Source organism: Cetorhinus maximus, chromosome 30 (genome assembly GCF_964194155.1).
Source record: "Cetorhinus maximus chromosome 30, sCetMax3.hap1.1, whole genome shotgun sequence".
NCBI lineage: Eukaryota > Metazoa > Chordata > Chondrichthyes > Lamniformes > Cetorhinidae > Cetorhinus > Cetorhinus maximus.
Window position 1 is genome coordinate 3754713 of NC_135908.1, and position 19839 is coordinate 3774551.

Genomic DNA, 19839 nt, shown 5'->3' on the forward strand with positions numbered 1-19839 from the left:
CCTTACTGGAGTTATTTTTATATCCAGTTGTGAAAGATCTGGATTTTCTAATCCTAAAGCCGATTTATTAATGCTTGTTCCTATCTCCACGGACTCTTGCTCACTCATTTGAAATGCCATTGTAATATCAGTTGCTATACCACTCAGAGTGTAGAGGGCAATTGCCTCCTTTTGAAAGCCAAGGATCAAAGTGTGAATGATGGCAGGTAACAGAGTGCAAGCATTGAAAGAAACTACCTTCAATGTTCCGAGAAGTACTGACATGTCCGAGATGCTCGCACCTGCCAAAAAGAAGCAATGATTCAAAGCAATTCAACTGCAAACACTTACCTTGAGGCAGTAATCTCATTGATTCCAGTTTTGCTAGGGCTCCTTGGTGCCACACTCTGTCAAATGCTGCCTTGATGTCAAGCGCAGTCATTCTCCCCTTACCTCTGGAGTTCAGCCCTTTTGGTTCAAACATGGACGAAAGAGCTGAACTCCTGAGGTGAGGTGAGAGTCACTGCCCTGGGCATCAAGGCAGCATTTGACCGAGTGTGGCATCATGGAGCCCTAACAAAACTGGAGTCAATGGGAATCAGGGGGAAAACTCTCCACTGGTTGGAGTCACACCTAGCACAAAGGAAGATGGTTGTAGTTGTTGGAGGTCAGTCATCTCAGCTCCAGGATGTCACTGCAGGAGTATCTCAGGGTAGTCTGAGGCCCAACTATCTTCAGCTGCTTCATCAATGACTTTCCTCCCACCATAAGGTCAGAAGTGGGGATGTTCGTTGATGATTGCACAATACTGATGCAGTCCATGTCCAAATGCAGCATAACCTGGACAATATTCAAGCTTGGGCTGACAAGTGGCATTCATGCCACACAAGTTTCAGGCAATGACCATCTCCAACAAAAAAGAATCTAACCATTGTCCCTTGACATTCAATGGCATTACCATCGCTGAATCCCCCACTATCAACATCCTGAGTGTTACCATTGACCAGAAATTAAACTGGACTAACCATATAAATACTGTGGCTACAAGAGCAGGCCAGAGGCTAGGAATCCTGCAGCGAGTAACTCAACTCCTGACTCCCCAAAGCCTGTCCACCATCTACAAGGCACAAGTCAGGAGTGTGATGGAATACTCTCCACCTGCCTGGATGAGTGCAGCTCCAACAACGCTCAAGAAGCTCAACACCATCCAGGACAAAGCAGCCCGCTTGATTATCACCCCATCCACAAACATTCACTCTCTCCACCACCAATGCACAGTGTAAGATGCACTGCAGGAATTCACCAAGGCTCCTTAGACAGCACCTTCAAAACCCACAACCGCTACCATCTAGAAGGACAAAGGCATCAGACATATGGGAAAACCACCACCTGGATGTTCTCTTCCAAGCCACTCACCATCCTGACTTGGAAATATATCGCCGTTCCTTCACTGTCACTGGGTCAAAATCCTGGAACTTCCTCCCTAACATCGCTGTGGATGCACCTACACCACATGGACTGTAGCCGTTCAAGAAGGCAGCTCACCACCAACTTCTCAAGTGCCATTAAGGATGGGCAATAAATGCTGGCCTAGCCAACGACGCCCACACTCCATGAATGAATGAAAAAAAAGTTTCTGTTTTATAGACGAAAGCAGCATCAGCTGTGCATAGAGCATTGCAATGAATGTCCAGTTAAGCTGCTTTTTGGAATTGATTGAGGGAGTCAGTTTCTCAAAAGTACTCGCTGTTCTTCTTCATGTCTGAGATCTTTGACACATAGAATCACCTGGGCAGTTAGACAAGACCTTGGTGTAGTGTGACATTGAAAAGTGCCACCCAACCATGCAGCACTACCTTAGTATTGCCCTTTTAAAATTAATCTAGATTACGTGCTCAAGTTCTGCATCGGTTCAAACTTTGGACTGAAACAAGCGTGTTACCAATGATGCCAAGAAAACACTTGACTATAAACCTATGGAGTTGCCTCAGATTTCTAACTGCATTCACATGAGGCTAGGGCCTCAAAATGGCTTGAACTTCCCAGTGTTTACAATGACTGAACAGATTCACCAGAAGTTAAAATTGGTTCCGAGATATAATGGTAAATCTGTAGAAACGCTGGGTTACACTGCAGTTAGACAAGTTTGTGGTTTTCTGTTTCCACACTACAGGAACGATGCTGAGGTAACGGTGTGGATACAGCATCGATTGACTAGGATGCTGCCTGATATAAGGATGTAATTATGCAAAGGAGGGCTTCAAAAAATGGAAGTGTTTTCATTAGAACGGAGAAGAATTCAGGATGATTTGATAGAGGTGTTTGAAATAGTGAAGGGATGGGCGAGCATAGTTAGAAATTTTTTTTCCAGTGGTTGAAGGTTCTAGAATATAGATACACAATTAACTGTAGGACACAATGGACAATAAGCAGGAAAAACCTTTTTATACAAGATTGTGAGGCACTACCAGAGTCTGTGTTTGAAACTGAGACCATGTCAACATTTAAGGGGGAGTTGAAGGAAAGGAGACTAAAGTGATATGGGAATGGGGCAGATAACTAGGATTAGAACTACTGCTTACGTGGAGGATCAACATCAATATGGATTGTGAGCTGAGCCGCCTATTTCCATGTTGTAATTCTATGTCACTTCATCCTCAATCGCCCCCAATTCCCTTGTGTCTAACTGCGACTGTTGGTGTTTCCTAATGCATCCTGAGTCTAGGAAACTGCCCAAAACTCTCAGCAGGAGCTGAATGCAATCAATTCATTCACGGGAAGTCTATCCTGGCAACAGAAATGTTGGAGTTTGGCTTATTCTTGGATTCTGATTCTGCACAAAAGTGGTCCTTTGTCTCCAGGCCAGAGAAATTGAATATAGTCGGGTAACATTCCCAGGAGTGATCTAAAAAGAACACATTGGCCCAACCACAACTGTTTTTGTTTATATATCAACAGTAACTACATTTCAAAAGTAATTTGTTGACTGTAAACTTTGAAATGTCGCGAGGATGTGAGTGCTGTATGATTTTAAGTTCTTCCTTGTTCAGCTATGGAGAAGACATTGCAGTTTAATTAAGGCTCACAGCAGCTCACAGCATTGAATCCAGACCTGTCTATGTTTGGGTTTAACAGATGAGTTTGATAAGGGTTCCCGCTGTTTGACCAGGGCATCTAATTCATAGAGCGATTTTGCTGAGTAATCTTTGACATCATCTGCTTTCTGTGGACTTAAGCTCAACTCCAGTCAATGAACTAAGGGTGGCTCTGAACCAGAGTCCAGGTTGAATCCTTTGAATGAAATCAGAAGAAAGAGAAATCTGTTTGACCAGCACATAGTGCAAAGCTGGCTTTTTTTTAATGTGGAGATTGAATTTAATTCAAAGAATGACCAAAACTCTTGTCAGTATTGGAAAATCTAACCTTTTTGAAATTACCTCATTATATGAAATTATCTATGCATTTCCTATTTTTAAATTACAATGATTCCTTTAATTGTTGGGGTTTCAGTTTGTATTTCATAACTGACCGTCCGCTGCAGCTTTCATGGATTTATTTAATTAAGTTTTTCAATTAAAATCAAAACAGTAAAATGACTCAACTTGTGTGACCTATTAGAGAATTTTATGAATGTGTGTGGACATTGTACAAATAGACAGGTAGAAAGTTACACCCTAAATAAATCTCTGCCTTCTCCAAATAGTTCTAATTCAAGCATAGAATCATAGACTGACAATTTGCTACCCCTCATCCACAATTATATATAGGGTTTGTAATCCTAGCCTAACATACGAATATTAAATCCTGGTGCACTCTTAAAACCCTACTGCCCAGATGGGGACTTTGTATTATGACTGGAACTGCGTTGGCATTTTTCCAATCTAGGTTTTGTCCTCTGACAAATGTTAAAAGCTAACTCTGATGTTGGCATTATGCAGTTCTGCAACACATACCCTTGCATGTAGACGTGGAGAAAAAAACTTGGCAACCCAGAAAATATTCTAAATTCCTGGCTTAAATCCTCACACATTACATATTATAGAATGATGGTCTATAACTGTGATCCTGGCTCTAATGATATTGACTTCTGGCTTCACATTTTTGTGTTAAATGTTCCATTGCATTGCTTGAAATATTGTGCCTTTCATTTGAAATTTGTATCTGCAGAGTTTCACCTAGAATGAAAATTGTCTAATCCACTCAGGGAAACACATGGACTAATAATCAATAGTCCAGAGTCTCCCAGCATCCTGTGATAAATGATTTCTCTTTATGTGCACATTGCATGTTTCCTTGCGCTCTACCTTGCAAAGTATTGTGTATTAAATATACATTGTATACTAGGTGTATAGCATCTATTGACAGCATTGTGTGAGCCAGTGAACTCGAGGTGGGGCAGGAGTTCCAACAGGAATTAGAACATTCATTCAGCAAACACCAAAGCAAACTAGGTCTATTTAAAGAGTCTCATTGAATTGTGACAGTAAACAGCAACTTTTCCTCATTAAAAACCGTGAGTGAATGGAGGTTGCATATTACAAATTGATATTTTTTCCAGAAAGACGTAATGAGTAGAGGAGCATAATATAATACACATTAGCCCAGATTTTGCAATTAGAGTCATAGAGTCATGGGCCTGAATTTTTCCATCGGCGAGTTGGGGGCGGGACCTGCTCGCTGACACGAAAATGATGCGGGATGACACCCCATTTAAATATTCAGGAAGGCGGGGGCACAGTGCGATCAGCTGTCTGCCCGCTGACCTGTCAATGGCCAATTGAGGCTATTGACAGGATCATTAAGGCAATTAAAGGACCTGCCCGTCCAACCTTAAGGCTGGCGGGCAGGCCAGGAACCCCAGCGGGCTTCTGAAAAAAACATGAAAACTCATTCACCGGCAGGACGAGGTTTCATGTCTGTTTTTAAAAAGTTTAATAAAGTTTTAGTCATATTTATTAACATGTCCCATCTCATGTGACATTGTCACATGAGGGGGCGACCTGTTAATAAGTTTTTAATTTTTCTATTTTTGACGTTTATAAAACTTTCAGCGCTCTCCCTGAGACGGCACTTAGTCCCAGGGAGATGTGCGCTCTTTCGCACGCGTGTGGAAGAGCACACTTTGACATTTGGGGAATCCTTCCCCCCCTGCACAGGGAGTGCACAGCGCTTCCCATCGGGCAGCCCGCCCACTTAAAATGGCGGCAGGGCCCGTTTCGGCAGCGGTGATCGGCTGCCTGCCCGCCACCGAGCCGGTGGGGCCCACCTGCCCATCAAAGGTAAATTTCTGCCCATGGAGTCATACAGAACAGAAACAGGCCCTTTGGCCCATCATGTCTGTGCCGGCCATCAAGCACCTATCTATTCTAATTTTCCAGTACTTGGCCCGTAGCCCTGTATGCTATGGCGTTTCAAGTGCTCATCAAATATTTTTTAAATGTTGTGAGGTTCCTGCCTCTACCACCCCCTCGGGCAGTGTGTTCCAGATTCCAACCACCCCTCTAGGTGAAAAAGGTTTTCCTCAAATCCCCTCTAAGCCTCCTGCCCCTTACCTTAAATCTACGCCCCCTAGTTATCGACACCTCCGCTAAGGGGAAAAGCTTCTTCCTATCGACCCTATCTATGCCCCTCAATTTTGTATACCTCTATCAGGTCCCCCCTCAGCCTTCTCTGCTCTAGGGAAAACAACCCTAGCCTATCCAGTCTCTCTTCATAGCTGATATGCTCCAACCCAGGCAACATCCTGGTGAATCTCCAGTGCAATCACATCCTTCCTATAGTGTGGTGACCAGAACTGCACACAGTACTCCAGCTGTGGCCTAACTAGTGTTTTATACAGCTCCAACATAACCCCCCTGCTCTTATATTCTATACCTCGGCTAATAAAGGCAAGTATCCCATATGCCTTCTTAACCATCTTATCTACCTGTGTTGCTGCCTTCAGGGATCTATGGACATATACACCAAGGTCCCTTTAATCCTCTACTTCCTAGGGACCTACTATTCATTGTGTATTCCCTTGCCGTGTTAGTCCTCCCAAAATGCATCACCTCACACTTCTCAGGATTAAAATCCATTTGCCACTGCTCTGCCCATCTTACCAGTCCATCTATATCGTCCTGTAATCTAAGGCTTTCCTCCTCACTGTTTACGACACCACCAATTTTCATGTCGTCTGCAAACTTACTGACCATACCTCCTATATTCACGTCTAAATCGTTAATGTACACCACAAACAGTAAGGGTCCCAGCACCGATCCCTGTGGTACACCACTTGTCACAGGCTTCCAACCGCAAAAACAACCTTCAACCATCACCCTCTGCTTCCTGCCATTTAGCCAACTTTGGATCCAAATTGCCCTGGGCTCTTACCTCCTTGATGATTCTCCCATGCAGGACCTTGCCAGAAGCCTTACTGAAGTCCATGTAGACTATATCAACTACATTACCCTCATCTACACAACTAGTCACCTCCTCAAAAAATTCAATCAAATTTGTTTAAGGAGCTACTTTGAGCACTCTACTAATGTTACTTATGAACACTCTGTTCAACACCAGAGCTCAGGAAGAGGGAGAGAACATTGATCAGTATGTTACTGTATTGAAATATCTAGCTGAACCTTGAGAGTTCGAGCAACTGAAGGATGACCTGATCAGAGATAGGATTGTTTTAGGAACAAGAGATCCCACCATCAGAGCACATATGTGAACAAAGAGAAAATTACCCTCAAGAAAGCTATTGACACTTGATGTAATGGTGAGGCTAACAGCACTCACTGTTAGTCTGGAGTAAATCGGACAGTAATATCTGGGGTCTGCACATGTGAAGTTAAATATGGAAATCCAACAGTTGCTGTCTGAGTTGATCTGCTGTGCCACAAACTTTGCGGTACCAGTGCCTTGCCAATAAACTCAGCACTGAAATTTATGTAACTAGGTGAAGTTGCTGTACTGGCTCACCTAGATAGCCAATAAACACTAGAAAAAGTTAGGACTTTTCCATTCAGGTGTAAGGGATTTTTTTTAAAACTGTGTTGAGTTGTGGTTACTCCTAAACAACCTCTCTGGCTCTGATAAAAATAATTTTACAAATGTGGAGTCTTATTCCTTTAGAATTCAATCATTTGAGATATGAAAAAATAAAAGTATGTTTTTTTTACCTTTTACTTTCTCTTCTACCTTCCTCAATTCCATCTTTCTTTCCCTCTGTATTTTGTTTTCTGTATGTAACATTGAATTAAATATTTATGTACATAACATTGAATTAAATACTCTCATTTATATTTCCTGCTTTATACTGTTTTGAGAATATTGTTCAATCTGATTAGTTGAAGAGACATGCTACTACTTGCTTGCACATATCACAGATCCCCTGTAGATTGTGCCCTGCTGAAAAGCATTTCGATAGTGTAAGTTGCCACTCAAAAGTCCATGACATGTGTTTGGGTAGCTGCAAGCATCATTTCTTTGCTGTTGACCACAAAATCAGGATGGATACATGAGTAAAACCAATCCTGGTCATTTATGATGGTGTTGTTCATGGGAGAATTATCCAGCCATACCCATACAGACCAGGAATAGTCACTATATGCAGCCCTATTAAATATGTTTTTTCAGTCTGTAATGTATGAGTGTGCACACCTTAAGCTACATCCTGAATTTATATTAAATGTTCGTGATAATTGTCTCTAATGAAAAAAGAAAATAAACTGACATTTATCATGCATTTCTGGAGCTTTGCCAATTCATTGATAAACAGTAATTGTATAATGGAATGCATTCTGTAAGATGTGCTACATTCAAAAGCACTTCACATAGAAAGCATTATATTGTGCAGACAGCATTATGTGAATGAGCAGAGAGTTACATCCCACAAGAAATAATGAGATAAATGACCAGTTAATCTATTTTTGGTGTTTGTTGAGGGAGAGGAATGTTGACCAAGGTGCTGGGTGAATTCTGTGCTGCTTTACTATGCTATCTTTCATGGCCCATCACACCTGTAGGGTGACACCTCTGACCACGTAGTTCCCTTGGTGCTGCAGTGGAATGTCAACCTATAGTGGAAGTGGCTGCACACCCTTTTCCATTAATTACAACACTTGATGGTCTAACTTCACGTGCATTTTGGGAGAGGAGGAGTTTCGAATCTCTCAATAAATAATTGTTTACAGGACATAATGTTTTGCCTGTCTGCTCCTGGAATATCACATCCATATATTGGGAAGTTATGTATATTTTCTAATTACAACAGTAATATTTCTGTTGCTCTTTAGTGTCAGTTGATCGAATTACAATGACGTTGAGGCACAATGAACTATTTGTTCAAAAGGAGTGATGAAACAGAATCAAGGCTTTTTTTTGAAGAAATGATTTACCAGCTGAATGCTGATTTTAACATGTAGGAAACACTTATATACACACACACACTAATAAAAATTTGGAACTGTTTGCTGTAAATGGCAATTTATGCTAAATCAATTGTAAATTCTAACCTGAGATTGATTGATAGGTTTTCGTTATCCAAAGATATTAAGGGAGATAAGAAAAAGGAGGTTGCAGGTCAACTGTCATCTAATTGAATGGCTAAATGGGCAGGTGGGGCTAAATGTTCCTATGTATTTAATTTGCTATTTTATATTCTCAAAAGGATTATTTTCTGTTGGATAGAGATTTTGAACATTTACAGATGTGGTAGTTGAGGCTGTAGCCTGCAACCTCATTTTGGTTTTGCTTGTGTTGCCGTCCTTGTATTACTTTTACAACAATATGTGGTCTTTTACTTGAACACAGAGCACGAATAGAACAAGAAACAGATACTCTAAGCTAACGGTGCGAGCCAATTCTGAAATACAAACTTTCTGAAAAAGTTCCAAATGCTCCCAGGCCGCAGTTAAGGTTGATAACTGAAGCTAATTAAGGAATGACAGTGCTGTTGCTGAATTCAGAAGGTTGTGATTTCCAGCTCCACTCCAGAGACTTGAGCACATAATCCCGGGCCCAGGTCAGTGCTGCACTGAGGGAGCGCTGGCTCGCCTGAGGCGCCGCCTTTGGTAAGAGACATTAAAACCGAGGCACCCATCTGCTCTCTTAAGGTGCCGGCTAAGGGTCCCATTGGCTTATTGCCAAGAAGAGCAGGTGCATTTTCTAGGCCAATATTTACCCCTTGAGCAACACTTAATACAAAATGATGCGGTTAGATAAAAGCAAAATACTGCGGATGCTGGAAATTTGAAACAAAAACAAAAATTGCTGGAAAATCTCAGCAGGTCTGACAGCATCTACGGAGGGAAAAGACAGAGTTAACGTCTCGAAACATTAACTCTGTCTTTCTCTCCACAGATGCTGTCAGACCTGCTGAGTTTTTCCACAAATGATGCGGTCACTGATTGCTGTTTGTGGGACCTTGCTGTGCACAAATTGGGTTGTACCCAAAATAAAGTACAGTGCTGCATTTGGTTGTAAAGTGATATGTGACCTCCTGAGGCTTATGAAAGGTTCCATTATGAATAGAAACCTTTTTAGCTTAACTTAAATCAGTGTGACTCCATACCATAGGACTTGCCTTCTCATTTAATTACTTACTGGTCTGATTTTCACTTGTTTTCAATCTTTTGGTTAACCTCGGTAATGTCATTGATTGTGAGCATTGAACTTTCATAGCTGCCCCAAGTGACAGAAGGGGGTCGGGGGAATGCACGATAGGCATGGGAGAGGTGATGCTGCGCCGCCAGTCAGGAAGATTGCGGGTCCCAAGAGCTCGAACTGGAATCTCGTAGCCCCCTTCTCCAACTCCCACCAGCCTCGTCCCTATGAAAGACAAGGAAGATCATCTCAGGAGTCACCGTCTACAACAGTGAAACTTGGGCAATTCTTCATTAATCCTCGAGAATTAAAAAAAAACGGATCATTTGAGTTGTCGGTTCTGGCTCTCGCTGATTATTTTGGTGGTACCGACGGCGGAAGTTGTGTCAGGACATAGCTAAAGGATTAAAAAGTTCACGACTGCGCTGCAAGATTACACGAGTTTAATGTGCAGTAGATTGTTAACAGATGGTCGAAACGTTGTACATAATCTGTGAATATGAGAGATTATTAAATATCCATCATACTGAAGCCAAGAATAGTGAGACAGGGGGGGAGGGGGGAAAGCCAATATAAAACCATCAGTTACTGAAAACTGATGTATATTTTTCTAATAACTTAAATTTTGGTACGGATTGGAAATGTCTCTGTTGCACGGTTAAGACTGTACATCTGTCTGCTTCCTTCTCATTAGCATCATTGAGTCCTGATCTATTGCTCTTTCACCCCGGCAGCGTGTACTTGTGTGCAGCTCTGCCTTCCTCGAAACAACAGCAAACTTAATTGAGTTTTTTTTAAACAGAGCAGTGACTGGCTGCTGGGGCGAGGGAGAGGGAGGGAGGAGATAGTGGAGGCTGTCCACCAATCTGTCCATTCAGTAGAGCGCTGTCCAGATAGCGTGGTGCTGAAACTTCCACCGACCCACACCGCGCGGGGAGCTGTTCGACAGTCGACCCTCCTGAAACCGGCACCATGGCTTTCATGGTCAAGACTATGGTCGGGGGCCAGTTGAAGAATCTGACGGGGGGCCTTGGAGGCGAGGATAAGGGCGAGGGAGAAAAATCGGAAGCCGCAGCCCAAGGGATGACAAGAGAGGAATTTGAGGAATACCAACGGCAGCTGGTAGAAGAAAAGTAAGTGTCTTTTATCTCTGATCACAGCTAAAGTGCTCCCAAATTATAATCCCACAGATACGTCCAGACAGACATGAAATTGTACAGCGTCAAGTGGTCGGGATGCGAAGGCACAATCCGCCTCTACAATGTCAGAGTCCCTTTCTCGTGAATCCAGTTTCCCTTCAGCTCCATTCGATAGGTATTAATCGAGATTCGAGGGCTCCCTTTCCCAAGTGTCACAATTGTCCTAAAAAAATCAACCGATACGATTATAATAACATGGTCAATGATTGGTATAAGAATGGATACCCGGATTTTTTTTTAAAAGAAGTATTGAACTATTGAGATTCTGAGTCAATGCCTTATCCTCTGTAAACGAAAAATTTAAGATCGTAAAAAAATAGGTTTGCTAAAGACAAGTGTAATTGGACATTCGAGAATTTGAGTCATAAAACGGAAGGTGCAGGATCATTGAGTTGGCGAAAGCTTGCACATTTTCACCGAGTTCAGCACTCGATCAAGAGTACAATCCCTTTCAAAATATTTTATAACACTTAAAATTTGTTGCTTTTAGTGTCACCCTCATAACTTTTTTGTAAGATGAAGAATCTTTATCCGAATCATAGACTCTTACTGCACAGAAGGTGCCATTTGGCCCTTCATGCCAGTGTCAGCCCTTTGAAAGAGCCACACAAACTGGTCCCACGCCTCAATTCTACCCCCCATCCCCAATTCAACCCCCCATCCCCAATTCTACCCACCCCCACACCATAGCCCTTCAGATCCTCTGCAAGGACATATCCAATTGACTTTTGAAAGTTCCTATGGAATCTGCTTCCATTCCCTTCTAGCTTTTGTGTTCCTAATCACAGCCTCTGTGTGTGTGTGTGTGTGTGTTTGGGTGGGGGGGTGGGGGGAGAGAATCTTAATTCCCCGCTAGCTTTTGTTTTGCCAATTCTTTTACATTTATGACTTTTGATACCGTCCCACTCTCCAGAAGAAACAATTTGCCCCTATGCATTCCATCAAAACCCCTCGTCATTACGGATATATTATGTCTCTGCTTGGTGCTCTCTGCAACATTCTAGTAAATCTCTTCTGTACTCTCTCCAAGGCCTTGACTTCTTTCGTGAAGTCAGAAGCATGGACTGCAGATGTGTTACTGTTCCCTTTGCTGCCTTCCCCATAATACAACTGCGGTGCTGTTTTATCTGTTAACTTTTTCTCTCGGGATTTATACTTCTCATCTCCTCAATCAAACCATCACATCCAAAGTTATTTTTCACTCAGTCTCCCAACGTTCAGACTACAGCTGATGAAAACATCATACAAATTCACTTTCTGACCCCCCTTGAGCCGTGCTGTATCTCGTACTCTGCACTTGGCTAGTGGTTTTACGGGTTATTGGTAAAAAGCTATTCCTTCACATATTTCATTAAAACAATTAGTGCTGTATCTCCGGTAGAAAATCAGGAAGTGCACACAGGTACTATACTGTGAGGAGTAGGTTTCTGATGTGACATAATTTGTTGTTGGTAAGAGGATCAACTATTGCATTTTTAATCAAATGGAATTCTCAGAGTGCCAACAGCTAAGTGAGGTTTATCTGATACATTCCCAGCAGAGCGTGTTTCAAGCTATAGGTCTTTGTGATTTCATTTGACATACAGATGGATTTTGTGAAGGAATTGCCTGTAGCTTTGGTGCGATAACATGTAAACATATGCGTCCTATTAATTGCCATAACCAATAGAAGAACAAGGATTTTTTTTTAAAATGTCTTAATCAATCTGGAACCCGTTTCTTCTATTTGGAAGTATTTATAAAGTCAGTTTCCCTTCTGCTGTGCAATGATCCACTGGACAGTATTTGGTAAATGAATGTTAATGACCATATTATAGTCTCTTGGATTAACATTTGCACCGCGTGTCCGTACAGGTCAATGGCAAATTTACCAAAAATAAAATATGATTGTATAAAACAATTCGAATTCTCTCCTGTGTTATCGCACCTGATTAAACCAGTTGAGTTATGCAAACCAGAAAGATTCATTATCTGCGCCTAGTTGATGGGAGTAGGGGTGTTACGGGGAGGCGATGGTGTAGTGGTATTGTCCTGAACTAGTAATCCAGAGGCCAGGGGTTCAAATCCAACCAGGGCAGAGATGGTGGAATTTGAATTCAATAAAAATCTGGAATTAATCTGGAAACATTGTCAAAACCCATCAGGAAAATCTGTTGCCCTTGTCTGGGCTGGTCTACTTGGTTGACTCTTACATGCCCTATGAAATGGCCTAGCAAGACACTCAGTTGTAACAAACAGCTACAATGTCACAAAAAAGGAATGAAATCAAGACCCTGCTTTCTAACATCTGGGGGTTTGTGTCAAAATTGGGAGAGCTGTCTCATGGACTAGTCAAGCAACAGCCTGACATAGTCATCCTCACGGAATCATACCTTAAAGATAATGCCCCAGACACCACCATCACCATCCCTGGGTATGTCCTGTCCCACCAGCAGGCCAGGCCCAGCAGAGGTGGTGGCACAGTGCCCTTGGAGTTCTTAACATCTTCTCTACGCCCCATGAAGACTCATGGCATCAGGTCAGACATGGACAAAGAAACCTCCTGCTGATTACCACGAACCAGCCTCCCTCAGCTGATGAAATGGGGAACTTCAATGTCCATAACCAAGAGTGGCTCAGTAGTACCACTACTGACTGAGCTGGCTGAGTCCTAAATGACATAGCTGCTAGACTGGGTCTGCGGCAAATGGTGAGGGAACCAACAACCTCATCCTCACCAACATGCCTGCCGCATAATACTGTCATACTGACCATGATAGTATTGGTAGGAGTGACCACTGCACAGTCATTGTGGAGACGAAGTCCCGCCTTCACACTGAGGATACCCGCCATCGTGTTGTGTGGCACTACTATAGATTTCAAACAGATCTAACAACTCAAAATTGGGCATCCATGAGGCGCTCAGGGCCGTCAGCAGTATCAGAATTGTACTAGAGCACAATCTGTCACCTCATGGCCTGGCATATCCCCCATTCTACCATTACCATCAAGCCAGGGGATCAACCCTGGTTCAATGAAGAGTGCAGGAGGGCATGCCAGGAGTAGCAACAGGCATACCTAAAAATGAGGTGTCAACCTGGTGAAGCTATAACACAGGACTACTTGCATGCCAAACAGCAAAAACAGCAAGTGATAGACAGGGATAAGCGATCCCAGAACCAACGGATCAGATCTAAGCTCTGCAGTCCTGCCACATCCAGTCATGAATGGTGGTGGACAATTAAGCAACTCACTGGAGGAGGAGGCTTCATAAATATCGCCATCCTCAATGATGGAAGCGCCCAGCACATCAGTGCAAAAGATAAGGCTGAAGCATTTGCAACAATCTTCAGCCAGAAGTGCCAAGTGAATGATCCATCTCAGCCTCCTCTGGTGGTCCCCAGCTCATAGATGCCTGTCTTCAGCCAATTCGATTCATTCCACATTATATAAAGAAATGGCTGAAGGCACTGGATACTGCAATGGCTATGAGCCCTGACAATATTCCAGCAATAGCACTGCAGACTTGTGCTCCAGAACTTGCTGTGCCCCTAGCCAAGATGTTCTAGTAAAACTACAACACTGGCATCTACCCGGCTATGTGGAAAATTGCCCAGGTTTGTCCTGTACACAAAAAGCAGGACAAATCCAACCTGGCCAATAACTATCCCATCAGTCTACTCTCCGTCATAAGTAAAGTAATGGAAGGGGTCATCAACAGTGCTATCAAGCAACACTTGCTTCGCAATAACCTGCTCACTGATGTCCAGTTTAGGTTCCACCAGGGCCACTCAGCTCCTGGCCTCATTACAGCCTTGGTTCAAACATGGACAAAAGAGTTGAACTCCTGATGTGAGGTGAGAGTGACTGCCCTTGACATCAAGGCCACATTTGATCGAGTGTGGCATCAAGGAGCCCTAGCAAAACTGGAGTCAATGGGAATCAGGGGGAAAACTCTCCACTGGTTGGAGTCATACCTAGCACAAAGGAAGATGATTGTGGTTGTTGGAGGTCAGTCATCTCAGCTCCAGGATGTCACTGCAGGAGTTCCTCAGGGTTGTGTCCTCGGCTCAATCAGCTTCAGCTGGTTCGTCAATGACATTCCTTCCATCATAAGGTCAGAAGTGGGCATATTCGCTGATGATTGCACAATGTTCAGTACCATTGGTGACTCCTCAGATACTGAAGCAGTCCATGTTCAATTGCAGCAAGACCTGGACAATACCCAGGCTCGGACTGACCAGTGTCAAGGAACATTCGCACCACACAAATGTCAGGCAATGACCATCTCCAACAAGGGAGAATCCAACCATCGCCCCTTGATTTTCAATGGCATTACCATCACTGAATCCCCCAATATCAACATCCTGGGGGTTGCCATTGACCAGAAACTGAACTGGACTACTGTGGCTACAAGAGCAGGTCAGAGGCTGGGAATCCTGCATTGAGTAACTCACCTCCTGACTCCCCAAAGCCTGTCCACCATATAAAAGGAGCAAGTCAGGAGTGTGATAGAATACTCCACACTTGCCTGGATGAGTGCAGCTCTCACACACTCAAGAAGCTTGACACCATCTAGGACAAAGCAGCCCACTTGATTGGCACCACATCCACAAACATTCACTCCATCCAACACCGACGCACAGTAGCAGCAGTGTGTACCATCTACAAGATGCACTGCAGGAATTCACCAAGGCTCCTTCGACAGCACCTTCCAAACCCATGACCTCTACCATCTAGAAGGACAAGGGTAGCAGTTAGATGGGAACCCCACCACCTTGAAGTTCCCCTCCAAGTCACTCACCATCCTGACTTGGAAATATATTGGCGTTCCTTCACTGTCACTGGGTCAAAATCCTGGAACTCCCTTCCTAACAGCACTGTGGGTGTATCCACACCACAGGGACTGCAGCAGTTCAATAAGGCAGCTCACCACCACCTTCTCAAGGGGCAATTAAAGATGGGCAATAAATGCTGGCCCAACCAGTGAAGCTCACATCCCATGAATGAATAAGAAAAAAATTATCATGTCAGCGACTGAGGGGAGGCAATGAAAGAACTGGACCAGGCCTTGCACTCCTGATGGTGATCCCTCGCGTCCTGTTGCAGGGGAGAGACATCAGGTGCGGATAGGTTGAGGCTTTGTGGAGCTTCTTCAAACAGTTTGCCAACACTCATTTGTTATGCTCATTGATGAATGGTTGCCATTGGGTTGAGGAACTAGAAGTGGGAGATTAAGTCCAGAAAGAGGAATCTATAAAGTGGCCACTTAATGCCGCAACTATGTTAGATAGTAAAATGGCCAATCCTTCAGTGTTATGTGTATCTTGGCTATGGACCAGACATGAGAAGTAATGATAAAAGCAAAATACTGTGGATGCTGGAAATCTGAAAGAAAAACAGAAAATGCTGGAAAAACTTAGCAGGTCTGACAGCATCTGTGGAGAGAGAAACAGAGTTAACGTTTCAAGTCCGTATGACCAACAGGGCTAAAGAAAAGTATAAATGTGATTAAATTTATACTGTTTAAGGGGGGTGGAGCAGGTGCAGCTGAATAGAAGGTCAGTGATAAGTGAGGGTATGGGGAGATTGACAAAGATGTCATGAACAAAAGGACAAAGGGGGTGTTAATGGTAGTGGGTAAGGACTAAAGGAGATGCTGATAGTGGCATAAAGGTAAGAAAGCAGAATGTGAAATTAGCAGAACAGGGTTAAACACTCTGAAAAGAACAACATGAAACAAGTAACAGATGGGCCTTGTTGGAGTGGGGTGGGAGGAGGGGGCAGTGGTGGGAGGAAAAGGATCAAAATGGGATAAAAGGGGGGAAATAAAATAGGGGATAAATGAATAAAAATAAAATGTGGATAAAAAATTATGAAAGAAGGAATTAAAAAAAGGGGTGAAGATGGAGGAGAGAGTTCATGGTCTGAAGTTGTTGAACTAAATGTTAAGTCCGGAAGGCTGTAAAGTGCCTAGTCAGAAGATGAGGGGCTGTTCCTCCAGTTTGCATTGAGCTTCACTGGAACATTGTAGCAAGCCAAGGATGGACATGTGGGCATGAGAGCAGGGCGGTGTGTTGAAATGGCAAGCGACAGGGAGGTCTGGGTCATGCTTGTAGACAGACCGAAGGTGTTCCGCAAAGTGGTCACCCAGTCTGTGTTTGGTCTCTCCAATGTAGAGGAAACCGCATTGGGAGCAACGAATGCAGTAGACTAAATTGAAGGAAATGCAAGTGAAATGCTGCTTCACCTGAAAGGAGTGTTTAGGCCCTTGGACAGTGAGCAGGGAGGAGGTAAAGGGGCAGGTGTTGCACCTTCTCCAATTGCATGGGAAGGTGCTGTGGGAGGGAGGTGAGGTATTGGGGGTAATGGAGGAGTGGACCAGGGTGACCCGGAGAGAATGGCCCCTATGGAATACTGACAGTGGGAAGGTGAAGGGAAGATCTGTTTGGTGGTGACATCATGCTGGAGTTGGCGGAAATAGTGGAGGATGATCCTTTGAATACAGAGGCTGGTGGAGTGAAAAGTGAGGGCAAGGGGGACCCTATCATGGTTCTGGGAGGGAGAGGAAGGTGTGAGGGCGGATGCACGGGAGATGGGCCGGACACAGTTGAGGGCCCTGTCAACCACCGTGGGTGGAAAACCTCGGTTAAGGAAGAAGGAAGACAGGTCAGAAGCACCGTTTTGGAAAGTGGCATCATCAGAACAGATGCGACGGTGATGAAGGAACTGAGAGAATGGGATGGAGTCCTTACAGGAAGCGGGGTGTGAGGAGCTTTGGTGGTGGTAGCTGTGGGAGTCGGTGGGCTTGTAATAAAAATGAGAAGTAATTAATTGGTTTGTTGCATGAGCTGGGCGAAGAGGGTGACTAGAGTAAGTTGGTTAGCTAATGAAAGGGAAACCCCAATCCTTCCCTCTGTCTAACCCCACAGTTACTCCAACATACAAAGATATAAACTATGAACTGAATCGCCGTCAGTTCTGCTGACCTGCACAATGTATGGGATTAGCCAACAAACCTCGCCTGTGATTCTAGCTGTCCCGTATCTGAGTAGCCGGAGGGGATGTCTAACTTTCAGGAGTAGTCCTGCTGGCCTGCTGGACTCTTGACTACTACGACTATTGCATAAACTTGACCACAGTTTAATTCCCATTGCACCATCCTATTTTCATCTCAAAGCGTCGCTCCAATCGATTCAATGAGTGTTGAAGTGAACTGGGCTCAATAGAGGGAGGTGTGCAAAGGGCAAGTTTAGGAATTTTGCTGTTGAGGGTCAGATTGACCGAGAGATTCACACTCACCGACCTCTGGGTGATTCTAAATTCGTTCCGTTCCCCGGGCACCTGGTTCGTGTCAGTAAACAAGGGGGGAATAACAGGAGGCAAGTCAAAGTGGTCGTAAAAACGAACCGTCTCGGTTCTTCCCTGGAAATTGCCTACTTCAATCTATGAAAGGGCCGTTTCAAAGAAGCAGTTAATTCCTGGTCTTGTGGCCCATATTTTAAATGCACAAAACAAGTTACAATATCCAATTCAACCCTGGCGGAATTGCGCCCTCTCCTGTGTAGGTTTGCTACACACCTTCTCACCAATGTCAAAGCCCAGGCTTGCAATGTTCAAACATGTCATTTTTAATGGCTGCTAATACACAGGCTGAAAGATTGTTCCCCACGGCCACCCCCGCGCCCCCTCCCCAAGCGAGCCCCATAGAACGGGGTTAACACTTCTACCGAAGTAAACATGTGTATCTGTCATTGCATTGCTAGTTTCAAAGTGGGATGAGTTGTAATTCATTAGCCAGAATGCCTTAACCAATAACTGTGCTGGGTCAATGGATTTGATCGCTGGCAAAGTGCTACTGTAAACACTATGTCTCATAGCAAAGCCACAGACACCGCATGTTAGAAAGGGAAAAGGTTACTCCCAGGTATCAGCATGGAGGAAACTCTTTCGAGTTACCAACAGTCACAGATTGCAACTTCTTTCGAGTACAATCACAGTTCTTGGTTTTCCAGGAGTGGGACATGAACCCACAACCCTCTGATTCAAAGGCGAGGATGCTGTGAACTGAGCCACAGCTGACACCTCATCAGCATGGAGGAAGACCCAATATTTTAATCATGCAGTAGCAGCCAAAGCCTCTGTCTTCCACATCAACATATTTTGACAAGTGTTTAAATGATAAATTATTATAGGTATGTTATGATTTCGCTTTGAATTGAAGCTTGGAGCAACTTAACAGTGACAAAGCTGAGGCTTAGAATCATAGGATGTTTATTCATGGAGAGGCCATTTGGCCCATTGTGTCTGTGCCAGCAATAAAATGAGCCACCCAGCCTAATCCCACTTTCCAGCATTTGGCCCGTAGCCCTGCAGGTTAGGGCACTCGAAATGTATGTCCAGACACCTTTTAAATGAGTTGAGGGTTTCTGCCTCTACTACTCTTTCAGACAGTGAGTTCCAGATCCCCACAACCCTCTGGGTGAAAAATCTTTTCCCTCATCTTCCCTCTAATCTTTCTACCAATAACTTTAAATCTATGCCCCCTGGTCACTGATCTCTCTGCTAAAGTAAACAGGCCCTTCCCATCCACTCTATCCAGGGCCCTCACAATTTTGTACATCTCAGTCAAATCTCCCCTCAGCCTCCTCTGTTCCAAGGAGAACAGCCCCAGCCTCTCCAACCTTTCCTCATAGCTGAAATTTTCCAGTCCCTGGCAACATTGTCATAAATCTCCCCTGTACTTTCTCTAGTGCATCTTCCATACCAAATCCTGAGCATCTTCACTTCCCATCAATTGTTGTTTGGTCTGAAAAATAGAACACGATCTAGAAATGGATGGAACTGCTCAACAGGTCTGGCCCTTGTGGAGAGAGAACCAGGATTTAACATTTTGTTAACTCTGATTCTCTCTCCACCGATGCTGCCAGGCATACTGAGTGTTTCCAGCATTTTCTGGTTTTTTTATTTCAGATTTCCAGCATCCGCAGCATTTTGCTTTTTTACTGGATATGAATGTTAGACTCTCCTGTCAGCCTCTGGAATCCATTTGCTCTAGGAAATAGTATGGGCGATCATTATCAGTGGCTGATTATGA

General features: G+C 43.8%; 1 protein-coding gene across 1 annotated transcript in view; it reads left to right on the forward strand.

Moving 5' to 3' along the window:
* Positions 1 to 10520: 10520 nt before the first annotated feature.
* cplx3a (complexin 3a) overlaps positions 10521 to 19839 on the forward strand; it is a 31412-nt gene continuing 22093 nt past the window's right edge. The window contains exon 1 of the mRNA XM_078532202.1: positions 10521 to 10697. Within this exon, the coding sequence (XP_078388328.1) occupies positions 10537 to 10697 (161 nt within the window). The 5' untranslated portion in view covers positions 10521 to 10536. The remainder of the gene's footprint in view (positions 10698 to 19839) is intronic.